The 15298-nt window shown below is 36.6% G+C and overlaps 1 protein-coding gene across 6 annotated transcripts; it reads left to right on the top strand.

The window, feature by feature from the left end:
• The first annotated feature begins 5094 nt into the window (after positions 1-5094).
• On the top strand, positions 5095-13300 carry LOC120083413 (SET and MYND domain-containing protein 4). 6 transcript variants are annotated; one of them, XM_039039167.1, is made up of 15 exons: positions 5095-5325; positions 5472-5609; positions 5953-6039; positions 7078-7149; positions 7284-7482; positions 8583-8698; positions 9802-10194; positions 10287-10421; positions 10707-10841; positions 10943-11098; positions 11270-11509; positions 11666-11775; positions 12102-12216; positions 12403-12483; positions 12950-13300. In XM_039039167.1, the coding sequence occupies exons 1-15, from the start codon at positions 5197-5199 to the stop codon at positions 13169-13171; spliced, it is 2328 nt and encodes a 775-aa protein (XP_038895095.1). In that variant the 5' UTR covers positions 5095-5196; the 3' UTR covers positions 13172-13300. The 6 variants fall into 6 exon arrangements, with proteins under 6 accessions (XP_038895095.1, XP_038895096.1, XP_038895094.1 ...); XM_039039168.1 differs by having other exon boundaries at positions 7284-7491; positions 10780-10841; positions 10948-11098; XM_039039166.1 differs by having other exon boundaries at positions 7284-7491.
• The last annotated feature ends 1998 nt before the right edge of the window (positions 13301-15298 follow it).

Genomic DNA, 15298 nt, shown 5'->3' with positions numbered 1-15298 from the left:
ATACCTATAACTGAAGTAATCATCATTAAAACTGATAAAATACTCATAGCCATCTTGGGCTCGTACATTCATAGGACCACAAATGTCAAAATGTACTAACTCAAGAGGCTCATTGGCTCTATAACCTTTTCAAGTAAAAGGTCGTTTAGTCATCTTACCCTCAAAGTAAGACTCGCACACTGGTAAAAAAATTTCTTCTAACTCACTTAGAAGTCCATTCTTCACCAATCTCTCAATCCTATTGAGATTGATGTGCCTAAACGTAGATGTCAAAGTTGGGCATTTGCTTTGGAGAAATACGTCGACGTTTTGTTTGAGTTACGACAGTTCTAAACAATTCAGTATTATGGAGGGAATTAATGGCTAACAACCTTAGCGTATATAAATTAGATTCCAGATTTGCAGTACAAATAAAAAAACCATCTTTATGAATAAATGCTTTATCTATATTAAAAGAGATAATATATTTACAATGCAATAAAAACTTTATAGAAATAAGGTTCCTCTTTAGTTTGGGAACAATATATACATCATTCAAAACAAGAAACCTATTTTGTAAAGCTAACTGGAGCCCACCCACTGCCACAGCTGAGACGACGTGGCTGGTGCCTACTTGCATCGTCGTCTCACTAGCTTCCAGTTGTCGCCAAGATGTAATCCCCTGAAAAGAAGAACAAATGTGGTTAGTGGCGCCCGTATCAATTATCTAGTCTGAATCATCATTCTCCACCAAACAAGTTTCAAGAACTAGTAAATCATATTTACCTTTATCGGCCTTGGCAGCTTTCTTCTCTTTCAGATAGCGAGGACAGTTCCTCTTCCAGTGTCCATCTTGATTGCAGTAGAAACACTTTCCCTTTTTAACCGGTGGACGCCTCTTTGGGATGACAGGTGGTGGGTTAGTAGGCGCCTTCCCTTTTCCCTTACCATCTATCTTCTTCTTCCCCTTTGCAGAGTTAGAAGTAGAAGGTACAGACTTCGTTCCTGAGGTCGAACCTCTATAGAACGTCCTAGAGGATGAAGCAACATTTGCCTCACCATTCTTCCTCTCTTTACTTTTCAGTAAATATTGGTAGGTCTGCAACTTGTTGAGGAGAGTTGTAAGGTTATATTTCACTTTGTTAAGAATCACATTGCTAACAAAGTGCAGAAAGCTCTTCGACAATGAATGCAGGATTATGCTAACCTGGCTACCCTCATTGATGGTAGACCTATTCAACTCTGCCACATTGAAGTAGACCATCATGTTAAGCATATGTTCACGAACAGGGGTCCCTTCTTCCATTTTGGAGTTAAATATATATTTAAGAGCCTCATGCATAAGCTGTTCAGACGGTTGTCCAAACATCCACCGCAGAGACTCCATGATCTGACGCGTTGAGACCATAGACTCATGTTTCTTGGCCAAGACTTCAGAAAGACTTGCCAAGATGTAAGCTCGGTGTCAGACCCCGCCTTGAGCTCGCACTGCTGAACCTGAGGAGAGGCATGAGATTAACTAATGCTACTTTCATTGACATTAATTTACTAGTTTCCCTTTTAGAACCTTATTTATTACAGCAGCAGGAAAAAAATCTTACATGATTTATTTAGGAAGCTAGTTTATAACTTCAAGTTGCATTTACATGAGTGACACTACCCCGACTACTAATCTCATTTTAGTACTATTTCTAAACTTGTGGCAGACCTTGACTAACTCCGCAACTTGGACTCTTCTGCTACCTGCGAGAGAAACACAGAAACAAACCATAAGCTTTACAAAGCTCAACGAGTGGAATCATAAGTATTATATCACGTAACTCCCATGCAAACCTCCATCATGCCATGAAGCTTTCCACAAACCTACCTATACACACGGTAGATAGTTAACATTTCACATCTAAATATCAACCTATGTGCACATAGTTCTCCCTTTCATGGGCTCAGAAGCTAGGTCCGTCGGCCCTCTGACCATCCCATTCAAGGTTTTTCCTTCCCATAGGCTCAAGAACTAGACTTTTTGGTCCCCTGACCATCCTGTAAGGATTTATTTTTGGCTCAAGTTCTAGGTCCACAGACCCCCTGACCATCTCAACGTCATATTCATCTTATAATATAAACTACAGCAGATTAATTCTAAATATGCTTAAAAGAGTAAAAGAAGAAACCACTCACAGTGACCCGCTGAGATCTTTCTTCCCAGTTCACCCGGTTTCCCTTATTCTTTCACTGGACCCTATTTCAAATTTAACTTTAAGCTTAGATTACTCATCCTTTCGGGCCTTATCTCAAGACATTTTCTTCTTACCAAATTACCTTAAAGTTTCGCCTTGAAACTCCTTGGTGAAAGTTCAGAGTCTCAAATTTACTCCCCTTAGCCTGACTGCTTCCCCACTGGTGAGCACATTTCATTTTTCCTTGAATTTGACAGCCTTAGAGTTAGAATTTCGTTAAAGCAGCTCTCACACTGAATTTACATTTAATTTAGAAACTTTTGGTTAAAAAATCATCTGATTTGCACGAGTGGTCCGGAATAACTTCTCATTTGAATTTAGTCTAGGCTTCTGTCCGTACACCCAGTTTCGTTCGGCACCTCTGCTCGTACTTCCGCCCGATCAACGCTCTTCTCCCCTTGTTCAATGTACGAATATCTCTAACTCTCTCCTTTCTTTGTAGTTTTTATGGATTTAAATGGTTTGTGGGTTAAAGTGAAGCGTTCTGCCCCTTTTATAGGCATCTCACCCTTCTCATTTTCCTGATACCTTCTCTATTGATCACATCTAGGTGTATTCCTCACCTTCTGCCAATGCCCAACCTCTTCCACCTCGTGTTTGATGTGTCTTTTCCCCACAACACAACCTTCATATCAACGCAACCTAAGGTGTCTTCCTCTTCCTTAGCCAACACTTAATGCTTAAATTTGCATGTCTTCTCGTGCATCCACCTTGTTTTCTTACGGCCTAAGATTTCTTCCCGATAGGCCACATGTCCGGATGACAACCTTGATTGCGTTTATTAAATCTCATATGCACCCATCTAACTTTATATGTGTTCATCCAACCTTACCTTGTGCATCCCATTGACACAACTTGGTCGCATACGTTAGATGCCTGCAAGGTTTCCCCCTTGGCCGTATGCCCTCCACTGCATAGCCTACCTTTGCCTTATGCGCTCGACTAGGATTATGACCAACCTTCTTCCACCGCATACTATTACTCAAGCCTTTTCCTATGTGTCCACAAGCCTCGGATGTCCAACGAATAAAGTACATCTTCAACACATGTCAATCCTTGAGTCAAGCTGAGTCGCAGCTCAACACCTTATGGTATAACTTACCATCGCCTAGCCTCTTGCTAACGCATCCCCCATGACCATCGCATGTATGTCTTCGTTGTTTGTCGATGTCCTTAGTCTCTTGCTCAAGACCAATGCAACCATCCTCTAAACCTTATTACCGCAAACCTTAGCAACGCAAAGATAATTCACCATGCGTTCACCATGGCTTGTCTAATCGCTGCATAGCTCATCGTCTAGTACTGTTGCCGCATAGCACCATCGCATAATGTTACCACATAGCACCATTGCATAGTGTTGCTACATAACACCATCGCATAGTGTTGCCGCATAACACCATCACATAGTTTTACCGCATCCATCGCGTAGCATCGCCGCATCCATCGTGTGGCATCGTCGCATACACGATCAACTTGCGCACGCATCTCCAACGCCTTGCACTTATGTCCACACAATCTGAGGCTACCACATGCCCTACTAACCTTTCAAACATAGGCTACAGCATGCTTATCCCCGCATAGCCTTTCCTCTCAGCCATACTTCAACCTCTTTCAATACTCAAATATCCTCTCAAATTCAAATGGTCAATGTATTGTCTAATACTTAGCCAATTTTCCAAGCTTTATCCAAAAGTCAAGCTCTCAAATTCATGTAGATTTTACTTAATTGTTTTTTTATGCGTTTAGCAAAAATCGCCTGGTTCCGTGTTAACTTTGCACTTAATTAAATTCCATCTTTCGAAGAATATTTATTCAACACCGAGAGTTCTTCCTTTTTAGCGCAGGGTTTCATACCTAGTCAAATTCTCTTAGTTATTAGTTTAAACAGGAAAATAAGAATGCAGGTTTCATACTCGGGCCTTCTCATTCCCCCTTGTCCATCGCTCGTATGCCTCCCGAACATTTTGAGCGGCATTTGGAGCTGGAATAGAAGGACAGGCCTCCGTGAGAGCAAATATGAGATCCTCGATGATTAGGATTGTCATGATCATGTGTTTCCATGTTGCAAAATTGTCGCCAGTTAATTTTTCAGCGCTTAACAAAGCCAACGTGGTTGTTTCCCTTTTGAAAAAAAAGTTGTTGCTGAAAATACGAACAAAACTTTATTAGATTTTGGTAAACCACTTTTAACCAATCAGTTTTGCAAAACAGTTTCAAGTACCCTAAGTTAAATACTTCTATTTTGCAATGATGCCCCAGTGAGGCAGGACAAACGTCACCAATGGGGTGATTAGATGTCTCTTCGCTGGGATGAGATATTATCAACCATTAGGTAGAACCAAATATTGGAACTGAACCTAACAACCACCATTTTTGGGTCCAAAATTGTTAACCTTTAACAATTCTATGTAAGTGTGATCCCTCACTTTCGGTGCCAGAGTCCCGCCTTAATGAGCCCACCGTAGGGAAGAAGCAGATTAGGATAAAAGACTAAGTTACCTTATCCTCTTACTGGAGATCAAATAAAGAAGCACGCAAAACTACCATTCTTTAAGGGGGACACTCCTAGGGTGCTTTGAGGCGATGCGTAGTAACTTTATTCAACCCAACGAGGGAGACCGAGGGATATGCTGTCGCACTTCTCGCTTCCACTTACTATGAACACTCTCTCCATCCACCTTGATATTGACCTACCCAAACACCATCCGTTAGGGGGACACCCAAAGGTGCCTCGAGGCCGAGGGTAGATCTCACGGTGTGGACAATAAGGGAGAAACGCAAGAGATTTAAAAATTGATACCTTAGTAAAGTTCGAGTAAAAACTGATATTTTCTAAAGAAAAGGAAAAAAAAAACTGAAAATTACTTTCGTATAAGTCCCGGAAAAAATCAAAGATGATCAATCGGGGGTAAAAGCCGAGACACTTAGCTCGACTCGGTGATGGTTTTTCGAACAAAGCTATTGCATTAATTTTCTCAACATCATGGAGAAGCTGAAGTCACTGGTGCCGGAGAACTTGAAGCAGATGGTGGGTTCGAACACCGCCGATGATCTTTCCTCATCGTGTTCTTTCTTATTACGCCTTTTTCAGCAATCGCAGCTCTTCTTCCAAGTAAGCTTGGTTGAAAATGGCCTTGTATTTCTCTTCCATTTCTCTCTGGAAAAGTAGGTAAATTAGCATCTGGGTTACACTTAAAAATGTAACTTGCAAGGACTATGGCCAAATTTAGATGTTGGGTTTTGTATTTAACGTCTTAGGTCATCCGGGACGTGGCAGTGGATCCTGAAAATGCTCTCTGTGGTAAGAAGATGGACGCTGCTCTGGAGTTGAAACGCCAGGGGAATCAATGCTTCTTGAAGGGGGATTATGCTAATGCGTTGGTTTATTATTCCCAGGTATCCAGGGTTCATTCAACTTTATACTTATCTTGAATTGCAGCCATGCTGCGATGGCAAGCATTTTCTAGTTTGTGCAAAAGGAGCATAACTGGTTTTTCTTGTGCCAAAACGTAATGGGTCAGTGTTATTTTGGTGATAAAGATCCCCAACCAATGTTGATGATAAAATGTGGATAGATTTCAGGATTGACTGACAACTTTAACTTACAATGAAGGATTGAAAACTGGTTCTTTATTCCAGGATTTTTTTTTTTTTACATTACAACCGTATACATCACTAGTTTTCGACCTTTTTTTGACTGGGATCCCATGTTTCCTGCCTTTTCTTATGATGTCCACAGGCTCTGCAAGTGGCTCCAATGAATGCTGTTGACATGGACAAGAATTTAGTTGCAACCTTGTATGTGAATCGAGCATCAGTTTTGCATGTGAGTTCAGTCCTTTGGCAGATTCATGTTTAATGTAGAACCACACTAGTGCTACATTTTTCTTTTTCATGAATAATGAATGGGTGGTTTGGTAGTTGTTTCCTATCTTAGTTGGTTTCACATACCATTCTCCTCCACGCTCACCCTAGATTCACACTTAAGGTAAAACTATCACAATGCTAAATTGTTTTTTAACGTATAATGAATTGGTAATTTCGTTGTTGTTGTTTCCTCTAGTTTGTCTACACACTCTCTCGTTCACACTTCTCCACATGTGTGTGCATGTTCCCACATGGAGACTCTAATGCTTGTAATTAATTGGAATTTTAAATTAATGAAATGCATACTTCGCTAGATAATCTATACTCTTTTAGTAAACTGTAAAAGGATATTGGTTTTAACTGTGGTTGTAATTCGAATTGCCTTCTAAGATGCAATTGTTAAGTTCATTTTTTTCGTTGTTATTGAATTTTTTGTTTCGTGGTTTGGTTAAATATCATTCTCCAAGAAAAAATGTTGGTTCTTAGATTTCCATTTAGTTTTGTGGTACTTTCTAAAGTCGTTATATTCTCTCATCTATAGGCTTGCAACTCATCTATTATTATGGCGGATATGAATATCTAGTTACTTTACCTTCCTTAATTTTCTAGTCTTTGTATGGAGTTTTCAATTTTCTGGTCCTTGTATGGAGTTTTCTTCTTTACTGTTAGCTCAAGCCTCCTTTTCAAAACCTCTGGAGGAGAAACTTTCTCTTTACGTATGAAGTTATCTTCTCTTTTATGTGTTCTAAAGGCATCTAACGACATTGAGAAATGTCATTAACACTTTTGACATCTATCACATGCCTTTAAAAATGCATGGGCATCCCTAGAAGAGAAGACCATATTTGTGCACTTTGTGGGTATTGGGGTATCGGAGTCCTAGGATTGAAGTTATTATAAAAGAGAGCAAGTATTTAATTATTGCAAATACATGTATGAACTGAATGATGTAGGTTCCTCCCTTGCCACTAATTCATCTGCTTTATGCTCCCTTCAGAAAATGGATATGCAATTGGAGTGTTTACGAGATTGCAATAGAGCACTTCAGATTTCATCAACCTATGCAAAGGTGAAACTAATTTCATTTGATATTCTTTACGTGGATAATATTAATAATAATGAAGAATTCTTTGTAATCCAGTTGTTCGACCTTTCCCTTTTGTCTTATTATTGCCATGTAATGTTTTTTTCCTTCTTTGGTAGGCATGGTATAGAAGAGGTAAAGCAAATGTTAGTATGGAAAATTTTGATGATGCTATCTGTGACTTTCAAATTTCTAAGCACGTGGAGGTATCATTCAATGGAAAGAAGCAGATAGATGATGAACTGAAGGTCATCCAACATCATCATAATAGGTCGAATCCAGTAAATGAACATAGCAAGAGCAAATTAGATGATTTTGGTATGCTAGGTAAATGATAGTTATATCTTATGTTTAAATCCTTATGCTAATTTTATCGAATAAGAACTCCAGAATTTTTCTTTGCGTTGAATGATTGAGCTTCAGTTTTTAAGTGCTATGATGTGATTAGAGATTTAAAGGTGGACAATGGACATGAAGAATGAAGTTTCTTTTTCTTACGTTTTAAGTTTTGGAAAAATGACAGTGACCCCACGGATTTAGATTTATATGCTGTAATATTTTCTGCAATACTTCCTTTCCTGGTATTTTCTTTTCGTTTTATTTATAGGATAAGATACTTTCTGTTTTCTGCTTCATTCCTATTTTATTGTCCCATCAACATTTCTTTACTTGTACAATTGCTTGGTTTTGTGTATTTCTGGAGCTGTTAATGTTTCTGATCTTGTGAATATACGAACTATAGAAATCACAAGAGTCGACAATGGTCATTTTCTACATGGTGTTAGAGCAGGCTCCAAAACACTAAGAATTCCTGTCCTCAAGTACTATGGGCAGGATACAATAGAAACTTCTTAGGGACGTAATCACCTCTGGTTGCCATGGTGTTTTACCATCAAACTGAATAATACTTTCTAGGATATGGAGGTGGAAGAATTGCATGTGTTATTCTCTGGGCTGGGAGCTTCTCCTCTTTTTCGTCTTTGATTGATAGAAGGGTTTGGTGGGAGAAGGTTCAAGTTTCGACTCTTCAAGTCTGTTCTTAATATTTTGATAGTCAGTGAGTTTTCTTTCTCAAAGAGATGATAAAAGCTATGTAGTAGTTCAAATACCCTACATGATATGTATTACAGATGTTAGTGGCTTTCTCTAGTAGGTTTTTCTTGGTGGTATCAGCACTATTAGTAAAGTTCACAGGAGGAATCCCGAGACTGATCCTTGCTGAACAGCCTAAAGGGTTGCCTTGAAGTTTCCGGGAAGATGCCAAAATAGTCTTTAAAATACTCTTTACAAACAACCTCCAAGCTAGTTTAGATGATCTGCTTATAAGGATAGCTCAACAACATTTCGGTTTCTGCTTGTGCTTCCTGTGTGTGTAGAATACAGTTACTTGTTAAAAACTAGCATGATATGTATTACAGATGAGCCAATCCAAGTAAAATTACATGTCACCACATCAGATAAGGGGAGAGGAATGGTTTCACCCACTGAGTTACCTCCATCATCCTTGGTTCATGTTGAAGAACCTTATGCCTTGGTGAGTACATTTTTCTCTTCTAAATCATGGGTACTCATTTTATTGCCCATCCTGTTTTGTTAACATTCTCTCATTTACACCTATACTGCCGCTAGGTCTGGAACTTACGGGACTTCGACTTCTAGGAGCCCCCCCTTCCCCAGTCCATTGGGCCCTAAATGTCTAGGGACTAAGTTTTCATGAGGAAGTTATCCTGTATCCGGTTTCTAAATGTTAAAAGTTAACCCTTCTGCTTATGAAGTTGTGTTGGATGTTAACTAATCTCGATCTTGTTAAAGATTGAAGACAATTAGTGTTTTAATTTTTTAATTTTCTTTTAAAAAAAATTAGAAACAACTACTCTCATTGAGAATAAATGAAAGAATACAAGGGCATAAAAAAAACCAAGCCCATAAAAACTCCACTAAAGAAAGGGGTTTCAACTAAGTAAAATGTTGCGTAAAAAAAGTCATTTTAAGTTTATCTTTTATATCTTCTCTTAAAAGTTTTGATGTCTCTCTCCGAACATAGAAGATAGATTGATTATAATGCTAAAACTAGGAGTGTTCATATATTCAATTTGGACATCTTTTTCACAAAATTGAAAAACCAAATCTAGTGTTTGGTTTTGTTAAGTGGCAAAGCAAACAAGACATGTAGTGGTAATAGGATCTGGTTTTGAATCGAACAAGTCATGCTGGTTCAGTTTAATCCCAGGCCCGTTGTGTACTTTCTCCTACTCCATTAATTGGTGGCTACGATAGAGTTCTCTCTATCTTTTTCTCTCTCTATTCAGGGCCTATCTTAAGGCTTTACAACCCAGAGCTGGTTGACAACAATCTAGTTAGTTCCTCATCTCCTTAATTGATATTGCTTGGTTCTTGTCTCATTGGACTAATGACTTCAGCCACTCTTGTACTGTTTGATAATTCCCACTTGATGACATTGCAGTCATCATCTTAAACACTTTCATGTTTTGAAGTTATTTAATTCATCAATTCTCCTATTTTCCTAAATAAATTGAAAATATGAACTGCTTATAATCTACAGAAGTACTAAACTTTAATAATTTTCATTCTGTTATATTTTCCCGTCATAACATTTACTTCGACTTTGACTGGCAGGTAATATTGAAGCATTGTAGAGAAACTCATTGCCATTACTGCTTGAATGAACTACCAGCAGATAAAGTACCTTGTCCATCATGCTCAATTCCTCTGTACTGCTCCCAACATTGCCAAATACAAGCAGGGGGGCGAATGCTACAAAATGTTCTAGATAATCAAGATATTTTCAAAAATCTGTCTGATGGCCTCAGAAAGTATGTTCAAGAAATAACTTCGCAAAGTTTTTCCGACTTGAGGACTGAAGATGTTCCTGAACATAAACATGAATGTGATGGTGTGCATTGGCCTGCAATATTGCCATCTGAAATAGTTTTGGCTGGGCGAATAGTGGCTAAATTTGTAGTGCAGAGAAGTGTCTTTGCAGATGCTTCTAACCTTGTGGATATGTTGGTACTTCTGATGACTATATATCCCTTCTAGTATTTGATTTTTTCCTTAAAAAGGGCATCTACTCCAAAACTTATTCCAATGTTTTCCTGTAGAATCTTTCACACCATTTTTCGGAAATGCACACTGACAGCAAGCTGGAGTGTATCATCTATTCCATTATATTATCAAGTTGTCTTCAGCAATTCTTCCCTTGTCAACTTGCAATAAATGGGAACACTATCTCGCAGGTTTGTGATTCACTTTCACTCTATCATTCAAAGGAAATGCATCGTATGTATGCTTGTACAATAGTGCCCTTTCCTTTTGATGAGCTTTAATTATTATACATTTTCAGACACTTGCGTTTTCATGGTTGGCCTTCTCTTTTTCAATAATAAAAACCAAAATCTGAATCAAATATATATATTTTTTATTAAGCATTTACGTTAGTATGTTAAAATTGGCAATAGCTCCATCAGTTTAGATTACATGGCACATGATTGTGAGATGGATTATTTGCTCTATCAATGCAGATTACAATACTTATATCCCAAATTAGGACAAACTCTATATCTATTGTTCGTATGAAATCCTTTGATGCACCAGGATCACCAGATCAGCGTGGAAGATTATCTAGTGTGGTTCCTTTTACTTGTAATATGGAACAAGTAAGCTCATCTGCCTCTATTTCTCTATGGTTTCAGTTTTTCATTTGATTTAAATAGTAAATCCTTTGTAGTTGGTACTTCCTCATTGTGGTTTCTAATAGGTCAGAGTAGGTCAAGCTATTTATACAACTGGAAGCTTGTTTAACCATTCCTGCAAACCAAACATCCATGCGTATTTCAATTCACGTACCCTCTTTATTCGGGCAACTGCGTTCACGTCAGTGGGGTGCCCCCTAGAGTTGTCATATGGTCCACAGGTTTGCCTACTCTTCAAACTTGGATTTACATTTTTTGATCATGGATTTGCTCTCTGTGTTCTTTTAGCCTTTCCTTCTAAAATAAAACATATATGTTGCCCCTTATTTTCTGATTAATTCACAATAGAAAGCCAGATGCTCTTCCTAAATGTACTTCTACTTCCCTGACAGGTTGGTCAGTTGGATTGTAAAGGCCGTCTTAAGTTGCTAGAGGATGAGTACTCTTTTAGATGCCAGTGTAGTGGTTGCTCGTTGGTGCATATATCTGACCTTGTCCTCAACGCTTTTTGCTGCATTAATCCAAATTGCCACGGTGTAGTCTTGGATAGATCCATCTTCAACTGTGAAAACACGAAAACTAAGGACTTTCTTACGGTCGACAACCAAAGTAAACTGGAGCCTTTAATGCAGGTATTCTAATATTTTTTTAATACTCTTTTGAAACTGAATTGGAAATTTTCATTTAGAAGTTGAAAGTTAGAAAGCTTCAACCAAAGGAAATGAAGCAAAAACCAACTCTCTCACAAGAACCTTCTTGGAATAAATTAACTCTTCGCATTTCTATAGACTGACAGCTTCCTTCATGCTGGTCCTAGCCATTGTTTGAAATGTGGATCTTATCGTGATATAAAATCATCTTGTTCGACAGTGGATGAGGCTGGGATTCACTTTACAAGGTAATATCCTGATGGAGCAGTTCAAGTCCGTTAGTGTTGGTCATAATATATTATATATATATATATATTTATATTTAAAAGGAAACAAGGTTTTTCATTGATGACATGAAAAGAGTCTCATGCTCTAAATACAAAGAAACATAATAAGCACAGTGTTAGGTCATAATTCATTCTGTAATTGCTCATAACAGAGAATTCTTTCTTTTCTTCACTGGAGTTCTGTTGTTTCAGATTATGATCTATACAAAACATGTTCTAGATCTAAAAAGCTGTCATGAACATGAATTTTCCTTGGGTTTGAATAGCTGGCTGACAAATCTACACAGGTTGCAGCACGAGATAAATTTAAATAGGGTGTCAGAGACTACAGTCTCAGATGCTTTGAGAGCTCTGATCTCACTGAAGTCTACATTGCATGAATATAATAGGCGTATAGCAGAAGTGAGTTCTCATTTCCATATCGAACACTACGTGGTATAATTTCCTTTTATCTGCTTGAATGGTAGAGAATTAGAGACCTACACTACAAATGATTGTAGTATGGAAATTGCTTGTTGCAGTCTTAGCCGAGGCGATGCTAGTTCCAATTAAGTTGGATACAAATGATATGTGATTTAATTTTTGTAGGCTGAAGACAATCTGTCGCAGGCCTTCTGTTTGCTTGGAAAACTAGAGCTTGCAGCAGACCATTGTAAAGCATCAATTCGGGTATGCTTTCACTATGGAGTTATATAATTGTGTACTTGTAGTAAGCAAACTTGCTTTAATACTCCACTTTTCTTGATAATCATCCTAAAGATGTACAATTCCTTAAGAATCTTAAAATTTTATTATAAACAACGACGAGATTGAGTAAATTTACAAGGCGTGCAGTGTGCTACATAACAGCAACGTGCTGCTACTGGGGTTACCTTATGAACTGAATCAAAACGGAATTCACGTGCTACAAAAGGAAACTAAATCAACATGAACATGCTTTGGAAATACATCATTTTCATCTGAATTGCTTATCAGATTTTTTGTTTGAACGTTTCTTTTTCCCATTTCTATTGTAGATCTGTGGCAACTTTCTTCTCATTCTCAACTCACCTTCTTGATTTTGTTTGGAGCACATGAAATCTGAGCTTTTGTATGGAGCACATGAAATCTGAGCTTTACTTTCCTGCTTTTGCAGATTCTTGAGAAGTTGTATGGCGAAAATCATATTGCCATTGGCAATGAACTCTTGAAGCTTTCTTCCATTCTGATATCTGTGGGTGACCACAATGCTGTGGACTGCATTAAGCGATTGAGCAAAATTTTCAGGTGTTATTATGGATCACATGTCAACACAATGTTTCCATTTTTGAACATCTTGAAGGAAGAAACTCTCAAATTTGTCAGCACAGATCTTTGATCACAACGTTCCATGGAAGCCCTCACTTGTTTGATGGTTTTATTTTATTTTTATTTTAAATTTTTTTTTCCTCACTATTATGTGGAAATGGTAGCTTTGTTACCGTATAATTTTCTATTTCATTAGTTTCATCTTCTAAGTATTAAATTTTTAGTTTAAATCACAAATTGGTTTTTGAACTTTCAACCTAAAATTCTCGTGGATGAACTTTTAAAGAATCTTCAGAGCCCACATTTTTGAAAGCTTTAATTTGGACTATTTTTAAAAAAGTAATAATAGTTTTCGTTGCTTACATTGTGTTGGTGTTAAAATTTATTGATGAAATGATGATGAGATATATATTTAGGTTAAATATCATTTTGGTATAGTTATTTTGGATTTTATTCTATTTAGTCTTGGGGTTAGTTTATTCTATTTTCAATAATAATAATAATAATAATCGTAAAAGCATTTTCTTTATAAATTTTGAAAGTATATTCATGTGCCACATTTTATTGTTTGAAAATTATTTTTATTATTTAATCAATTTTGATAAAAATTAAATTTGAAGGATTAACTTTAAGATTTATGGAAAGTGTTAAAAGTAGGATAAATTTTGGATAATTGAAAATTTAAAGACTCAATGGGAACGAAATTCAAAATTTAGAGATTAATTAGATTGAAAATCACTATTTTTCATTTAGCAATTAAATATGTTAAATTGTATAAATTTAACTAGTGATTGAACTTCTAACTTTTAAATGAGGTTGCTAATGCCTTAGCCTTGATTTGATTTTTTCCCCTAACCTATGAAGTTTTAAATTGTTTCAAAAAGATTTTGAAGTCTTTTTTTCCCTTATTAAATTGATGGATAAAATTGACATGCTAGATGATAGGTAAAAATTGAAAGATATATTTATAACTATCATTTACATAAATCGACCAAACGGGTGACATGAAAATTGATTTCATAAATAATAGGGATTATTATACATTCAATTCATTTTCAAAATTTATTTTCATAAATGTCCAATTTTTTTTAATACTTTCATATATAAGATTTAGTGGACCTTTTGGACAAAAATACTCCGGTGGTAGGCAATTGAAGAGAGAATATGCATTGAAAATTTCTTTTCATATTTACGAAATACCATTAATGGTGGAGAAAGGAAATGAATTTATTATATAGTATTAATTAATTGAGCTTTTCTTTCCATTTTCAATTGAAGAGAGAAAATGCATTGATTTTATTTTTCATTTAATGCATTTCACGTGTCAAGCAACTCGTTTTACTGGTAAATTCATGTTATTTTTAAATATACCTTTAAACATTGTATTAGATTGTTGTAAATGTTCTAACCAGCATATGAAATATACTGGTAAATATGTTTGATATGCACTCAAATACAATTGATTTTACGGCAACTTATTGGTTTTTCTAGAGGATTCATAGTTTTTTTTTTTTTTAATTTTTAAATATACCTTAAAACATTGTATTATATGTTTGCAAATATTCTAACAAATATATGAAATATAAATGTATTCAAATAGATGGTTATACCACTCAAACGTATCGATACTTAATGTTCAATATAAATTTTAGTATATATATTATATCACAATATTTATCATAAACTCAAAGTAGTCGGATACAAATAAAAATATCTTACCACATTATATAAATCCCAGATGAACTCAATTTTCAACATAAATCATAGTATATAATATGTATCATAATGTATATCAAGGTTAAAAAACAACAAACGAGGATCCTTGGTTTGCATGGCAAGAATATTCCCATCTTCATGTTTGCTGCCATTCGACCGTTCGTCGTCCATGCTCATCTGCCACCATTCGATTGTCCACTTCGTGTCCACTGTCATCCACTGCCAAGTCGAGTTGCACACTATTTGAGTCCGTTGAGTCACGCAAATATTCCAGTCGAGTCGCGCACTGTCCAAGTTTGTCATTTGTCATTCAGTACCGTCCGAGTCCATTGTTCGTCACACAATGTGATCACTGATGATCCGCTCGCCAATTTGATCGTACGGATTGCTGTGAATAGAGAGATAATGAGTGGGGGTTTGAAAAAAAAATTGGGTAAAATAAAAACTATACGTGAATCAAAAGAAACTTTTGAGTTTTTTT

This window comes from Benincasa hispida, chromosome 8 (assembly GCF_009727055.1).
Source record: "Benincasa hispida cultivar B227 chromosome 8, ASM972705v1, whole genome shotgun sequence".
NCBI classification, from domain to species: domain Eukaryota; kingdom Viridiplantae; phylum Streptophyta; class Magnoliopsida; order Cucurbitales; family Cucurbitaceae; genus Benincasa; species Benincasa hispida.
This window is presented reverse-complemented; position numbering and strand designations above follow the sequence as displayed.